The 7,706-nt window shown below is 33.5% G+C and overlaps 1 protein-coding gene across 1 annotated transcript; it reads right to left on the minus strand.

Annotated features, from left to right (window-relative positions):
- Positions 1–334: 334 nt before the first annotated feature.
- On the minus strand, positions 335–2,720 carry LOC130993089 (uncharacterized). Its single transcript, XM_057917813.1, has 5 exons — positions 2,576–2,720; positions 2,207–2,478; positions 1,554–2,096; positions 1,229–1,486; positions 335–1,051 (listed from the first exon to the last, which is right to left on the minus strand). Exons 1-5 carry the CDS (start codon positions 2,718–2,720, stop codon positions 335–337), a joined length of 1,935 nt encoding a protein of 644 aa, XP_057773796.1.
- Between the last annotated feature and the right edge of the window lie 4,986 nt (positions 2,721–7,706).

Here is a 7,706-nt window from a genome sequence, read left to right on the forward strand (position 1 = left end):
TTTTACGTATTTTAAGATGTAATTGTGTTATATTTACTTGAGAAAATCGTATTTGAAACAAGTTCATGTTAAATTTAGCCATTTTTTGAAAATTCATACTTGTATACACTTTATTGATAGTAAAAAAGAACTATTTTTATGAGTTTTTTTTTTTTATTTTAAATTTTTCAATTTTCTATAAAAATAGCTTTTTTTATTATTATTATTAATAACTCATAATATTATAACTTTTAACTGAAGGATTAGCTCAAACTCAATAATAAAAATTAACTGAAAAAACGAAAGGGGACAATAATATTAATATAAACTTTTTTTTAGGGAAAAGAGAGATCCTTTATTGCTCACAAGAACATGGGATATGGAAAAGACCCGCCACAAAGTCCGGGGGTTCAGTCCAAACATGATGTGAAATAAAATCTCTCGCAGCTTTCGCTAGACAATGAGCGATCGCGTTATACTCACGCTTAACAAAACGAAGACTAAAATCCGGAAGCAAAGCGAGCTCAGCTCGACACAAAGAGGCCAAGACGCCCATTTCAGAAATATTCCTCCCCGCCGAACCAATCGCATCACATGCCCGTTTGCAATCCGACTCCAACACACCCTTAAGAAAACCCAACTCCTTGATCCACGACAAAGCTTCCTTAATGCCGATAAGCTCCCCCTCCTCCACACTCCGGCATCCTGATAAGATGATGGACCGTCCCACGACAAACTCCCCATGATGATTCCTGACAACCATTCCTAAACCCATCATCTTTTCCTCAGCAAAAAAGGCGGCATCAACATTGCACTGAATAACGCCAGGAGGAAGGGAATGCCAACCAAGGCAGACAGCCAGAGCGATCTGCTGAGGACTCGAACGAGCAGCAGAAGCTCGCACGGAACTCCACTCGGCCCACGCCGAGGCTGCTGCCATAACCGAAGCCGCCGGGACAGGAGACTTATTGTTCCAGACTGTACCATTTCTATCCTTCCAGATTTGCCAGAGTAACATGCAAACTCTAATTTTGAAAGAGGAATCTGTATGCTCAACAACATAAAACAAAAACTGCTCAAAGGATTCACTAGCAGAGCTTAGGGGCATTAAATCACTGCTGAGCCGACTGATTCTCTAGCAGTCCTCCACAAACGGGCAGAACAGAAAGAGGTGCCACATATTTTCATACCCAGACGAACACATAGGACAATTACTATCAACCGCCACCCCCTTCGACAAGAGTCTCACCTTTGAGGGAAGATTATCCCTAGCCGCACGCCAAAGGAAACTCTTAACTTTAGGCGGAACAGCAAGCTTCCAAAGACTACTCCAATGCCCTTCCACATTATGCGTGACATCCAAAGTAAGAGAACTCGCAAGTTGATAAGCCGACTTAACAGAATACCGACCATTAGGCGTGTAGTGCCAGATAAGTTTATCCACACCAGAGCTGGGGAACACCGCAGTGCTCATAATCTTGTGAATATCAGCCTCCAGAACCAACTCCTGTAAAAAAATCAAAATTCCACCGATTTGAAGCCGGGAGCAACGCCTCATTAACTCTGATATTAACCAGATGAGGGGGGCAAAGCTCACGAGAGGGCCAGAAGTTCGCCTTCGTACACAGCCAAGGATCATGAAAAAAGCGAACCCCAGAGCCATCACCAATCCGCCAACGGGTACCACGCCTAACCAGATCTTGGGCCGAAATGATACTCCTCCAGGTGTAACTCGGATTATGACCCAAACTTGCCGAGAGAAAATCCCCATTTGGGTAATACTTGGCATGCAGAACTTGACACATGAGAGTTTTCGGTTCTTCAATAAGCCGCCAACAGGTTTTGCCAAGCATCGCCACATTCAATAACTGAAGGCTCCGAAACCCTAGCCCACCCAATTTCTTATCAATGCACATCCTTTCCCATTTAAGCCACTTAATACCTTTTCCAACCTCGGCATTGTTGCCCCACCAGAAGGAATTAAGCATTCTTTCTAACTCATCAGTCAAACCGATAGGAAGAGAAAAAATACCCATGCAGAAGGAAGGAAGAGCTTGCGCAACGCCTTTAATGAGGATCTCATTTCCGGCCTTTGAGAGTTTCTTGTTATGCCATCCCTGAATACGAGTCCACATACGCTCCCAAAGGTAATTAAAGATCTCTCGCTTTTTCGCCCCACAAGAGAAAGGAGACCGAGATACCGACCAGTATTTAGAGGAAGAGAAACCCCCATAATAGAAGAGATGTCAGCCCGCAAAGCCTCATCCACATTAGAGCTAAAGAAGATGCTCGATTTCTGGAGATTAATGGCCTGACCAGAAGCCTCTTCATAATCCCTCAACACCCTCTTAAGAACCTCACATTCTTGAGCCGTGGCGCGACAAAAGAACAGACAATCATCGGCAAACATAAGATGAGAAATGAAAGGGCCATCGTGCCCCATTTTCACGCCATGCATCGACCCTCGAGCAGTTTCGTGCTTAACCATAGCAGAGAGACCTTCAGCACACAAGATAAAAAATAGGGAGAAAGAGGATCTCCTTGACGGAGACCCCTTCCCGGCATAATAGGCCCCACCGCAATATTGTTCACCAACACGTCATAGGAAACAGTTTGGACACACAAACGCATCCATCCACGCCATTTATCACAAAAACCCACCGCCTCAATACCGCATCCAGATAAGCCCAGTTTACTCTATCATAAGCCTTGCTAATATCATCACATAGTTTGTTAAACATTGTAATTACAACATCATTTTTACTGATTAAATGATGTTGTGTTAGTTTCAGCAAAAAATAAGGATATTATAATTTGAAAAAAATTGAAAGGTGATAGCATGATTCTAAAAGATGTAATGAAATTGTAAGACCTGTAAAGATTGTGTTATTTGTTATGATTAATTCAAATATATTTGAATGTATTGATGAGTGAATCAATTTGATATTAAATGATGTTTTTTATGTATCCTATGAAATTGGTATACGTTCAAGTAAATAGGTAGGACGAGTCAGAGGATTTTTAGGACAATAACTTATGTTGATTTGGAAATTACGACAATAACTTTCGGACTTGTGAAAATAAGACACTAATTATTTTTTAGAGTAAAATAGGACATTAATTAATAAGCGTCGTAAAAATAGGACATTTCTCGGCCGATAATTGGCCAAAAAATGTCCTGCAGATGCAACACTTATTAATTAGTGTCATATTTTACTCTAAAAAATAATTAGTGTTCTATTTTTACAAGCCCAAAAGTTATTGTCCTAATTTCCAAATCAATCGAAGTTACTGTCCTAAAAAACCCTCAAACTCTAGGTAGGACGTTAGAACTTCGAATTCGATTTTTGAAAAATAGTTGAAAGTGGAATTGATATTTTACTTGATTGCTTCATTTATATCTGAACTTCGTTCCAACGTTGGCTTCATAAATTTAGCATTTATAAGCCTAACACTCAGTAAATGAATTTCTCATTTTCTTGATATTGGAATTTTGTAAGAAAAATGTCAAGACACCATATCCTTTTTGTCCACGCCTAGAGATTATTTACCTTTATTTTTTGTTTTAAGGGATAAAAAAATGAAATTTCTAAATTTAATTTATTGGTTTTTTACGATGTTATAAATGGGTATCGTGACTTCACGATTTCACTCTAGCACGAGCATGAGCTTGCTGGAGAAAAACTAAAGTTAGAATAATATATGATCAAATTAAAATTCTAATTTTTTTAGTGACAAACTAAAATCGCAATTAATATGATTCGAACCTAAATATTGTAGTGTATTTATATTAAAACTATTTAAAATCCAAACTTAATTATCACCGTCGCCGTCGAGACATTGAATTCATTTGGACGCTTCTTTTCTGTAATTTACGATTTGAACACGAATTTCCCTTTCTTCTCTTTGATCACAAATTTGAGGATATGCTTTATATCCTCCCTTTAAGTGTTAAAGACAAAATTCCAACTAAAATACAGCCTCAAACTGAATAATGGCATAATTTGAACGTTTTTCATATTTTTTCATTATTTCTTTGTTTATTCAAATCACGTAACTATGCTTGGAACTTGGAAGTTGGAAGGATGTGCATTTCTTTGGTTTTTTGCTAAACTAATAATCATAGAATTCTATTTGCACGCTATCATTAATTGTACAATGAATATATTAATTTTAAAATACCAATATTATTTAAGAGAATGCAATTAATATAAACTTATTAGAAAGTAAACAAACTTTCTTTTTGAGATATAAAAAGTACACAAACTTTATTGCTACAGTAATTTTACCACAATTTTTTTTTTAATTTAGAATTATAAGAGGTATATAAATATAATCAAATATGCATGCGGACCTCAACACCACGCAATTGTGGGAAAACTACACCGCACGTAGGCGGGAATAACAACACCACCTAAAGTGGGAAAACTTCACCGCACGCAGTCATGATTGAACCTAAGAAGTGGGAAAACTTCACCACACGCAGGCGAGATTGAACTCAAGACCTCTCACAAATGAGAGTTTTTGGGGGCTTCAGCTTTGCCACTAGAGCAATGCCTAATTGGCTAATTTTACCACAATTTAAGTTCTCATTAAATTGAAACTAACACGACATCTTGAATAATAGAAATTAAATAAATTGATAACGATGTGGAAAAAAATTATACTACTATATTATTATGGAAATCAAACAAAATACAAAAAACTTAAATAATCAAAACGCACAAAACACATTCTCACAAAAAATATAAACAAAACTTATTAAATAAACAACACATACACGCAGAACACACACGAAGTGACAAAACACGCACACACAAAACACACAGAAGAAGCCACTAGAGATGAATGGTTAATTTCATAAGATGGGCTTCCAATATGGTCTTATTATATTATCCATCATGTTGAGTTCGATCGTTTTCATTTTTAATTTATGGACAATTTGGTTCCACGATGAGGACTTTCACGCATGATTCCAATCTTCTAATAAATAAATATGAGAAAAATCATCAGGATAATATAACATTAATTGAAAAAAAAAAAGTCCAACATTAGGTTTGACCGCAAACAAATTAAAATCAGAGAGAGATACATGGAATGATGAAAATGTTAATTTTAATTTGTTAGGTTCGTTTATACTTCATTTAAAAAAAATTACAACATAAATATGGAAAAATAACCACATGCTATCCACACAAAAGTGAGAAAATTGAACTGAAAAGAGTTTTTGGGTGCCTCAACTTTGTCATTTGAACTACGCTTAATTGGATGTATATACTTCATTTTAAGCTTTAATTTATTAAAAAACTTAAACATGTACATTTTAAGATAAGGTTAGAAAACTACACATTCAAATTAAACAATCATAGTTCATTTTAACCACGTTTAATCAAATTTAAATATTAGAACAATTTTCTAGCATTTAAATAGGCAAAAAAAAAAAACTCAAATTTACTGTTGAAAAATTCTCTCGATGGCACTTAAATTCTCTCGATGGCAATTAATTGCTTAATCCGATAATAGATCAAATTCGGATTCGACTACTAAAAGTTTGAGTTTTTTTAGTTACGGATACCCATTTCTGTTTGTTTTTATATGTTAATCATATAAATTTGTGTGCGATTGGGTCTAGGTTTAGATTTGAATTCAATTATATATTATCGATATTAAGAGACAATAACTTATAAAATTATCACAAATACTCATGTGCAATCGGTTGCACTAGACACGAAATCAAATAACATACTTTTAAATGATTTGACATCGATATGGATGTTAACATTTTCATTTTCATTGAGAATTATGCTTCAAATCTCAAAATAAACTTAGTTAACACAATTTTATTGAATTCTCTATTAAATTAGTGAAACTTAAAACTTACAACTTTGTAAGAGAATGTACATAAATATTAATGAAGTAACTTAAGATTTATACGAATAATAAGTTATATTGTTGTTTTAAAGACATTCTTAGTAAAGATTATGAAAACTACTCAATTGGCTCTGCTGAAATAAGATTTTATTAAAAAGAAACAACGGAAAACCAAAAACCCTTGAAAGCACAAAGCTGCAGACTAAGGGCCGAGCCTCGTTAAAACCTCAAAACAGTTGAGGAAAAAGAGTACTCGTCAAGGATCAAAACTACTCAATTGGTTCATTGCACCTAATAATACTTTTCCCCCTATTTATTACTCCCTTCATCCCATTATAAATAACTCAAAACTTTTCTAAACAGGAATTGAAGAGAAGGTGTAAATTCGTTAAAAATGATAGAACCTATATTTTTTTAAGGGTTAAATTTTTTCATTTGTAAAAACAAGCCACTTATAATCGGGCGTCCCAAAATGAAATGCGGACCACTTATAATGAAACGGAGGGAGTACTATATAAAATTTAAAAAAATTTAAAAATAAAAGAGGAATAAAATAATACTCCTTTCGCTTCATAAGAGTGTTCATGATTGTTGGTGATATAAATGTTAGATGAGTGTGTTATTAGTAGAAGAAGGACCCCATTTTTAATGGAAAAAATGTCCAAAAAAGGAAATTATGCACTTTTATGAAACGTACAAAAATGACAAAAGGTGCACACATTTATGGGACGAATGGAGTATTATAGATAAGTATAATATGTTACATTAGCCAATTATAAATAACGATCATATTTATTTAGCAAAGATAGTTTAATTGTCCCCTCGAAAATGGCTCAGTTATATAATAAATTTCTTCATATTAAAGATTTCAAATTCGAACCCAACCAACATCTCTCTATATGTTTGTGTCTGTTACATATTTTTCGAGTCACTTTTAAAATTTGAATTATATTTATAATATTATATATAAATATATCTAATTATTAGTTTTTAAATAGTTAAATATTTTTAATTATAACCCTATACTCTCATGTTGATTTATTATAATTAATGGCTTGTTAATTAGGACCTTAATTCGATCGTAATTATCTAATTGATTAGGTTGATATCTATTTCGAATTTTTTTGGTTTTCGAATTTTGTTTTACATTTCGGATATTTTTTCACATTTTGAATTTTTTAGTTGATATCGATTTTTATCCAAATTTTTTAATTTTCGGATCAAATCGGATTAGACAAAAATTCAATCCGAAATTCGAATACTCTCCCCTACCTAGCAAAGATCATATTGAATGTTATCCAAAAAGATTCAAACATAAATTTGATACAGTTTTATGAATTTAACTTTAAATTAATTATCGGCTTTTAAATAATTCAAAACAGATTTAAAATTAAGTTGGAGCCAACCGGAGCTCTCGAGAAACAGTATAGCAGGCAAAAAGCTGTTAGTTTTAAACTTTGATAAATTTGGTGCTAAAGTGGATAAAATCACTTATTACAAAAGGTATAATTCTCTACTTTCAGAAATTCCTTCTGTTTTTTTTTTTTTTTTTTTCAATAGAGAAGTTCATTTTCTGTTATAAACAAAAAAAAAAATGAAAAGAAAAGAAAAGTATAAAGGTATAAATCTTCATTAACTTGTGATATGACACCTAGCTAGTTCATCGGACAATTTATTAAATATGAAAACTTAATTTGAAGAAGAAAAAAAATATTGGTTTCATAACTAAGGATTTGCCAATTATGAATTTTAAAATATTTGAATGTTAAAATATTTGAAGCCCACTGATATAAGATAATGTGTGATATTTTTGACTAAGATGTCTATTAAGATTCGTTTGCTATACATGATAAGGA

This window comes from Salvia miltiorrhiza, chromosome 7 (genome assembly GCF_028751815.1).
Source record: "Salvia miltiorrhiza cultivar Shanhuang (shh) chromosome 7, IMPLAD_Smil_shh, whole genome shotgun sequence".
In the NCBI taxonomy this organism is placed as follows: domain Eukaryota; kingdom Viridiplantae; phylum Streptophyta; class Magnoliopsida; order Lamiales; family Lamiaceae; genus Salvia; species Salvia miltiorrhiza.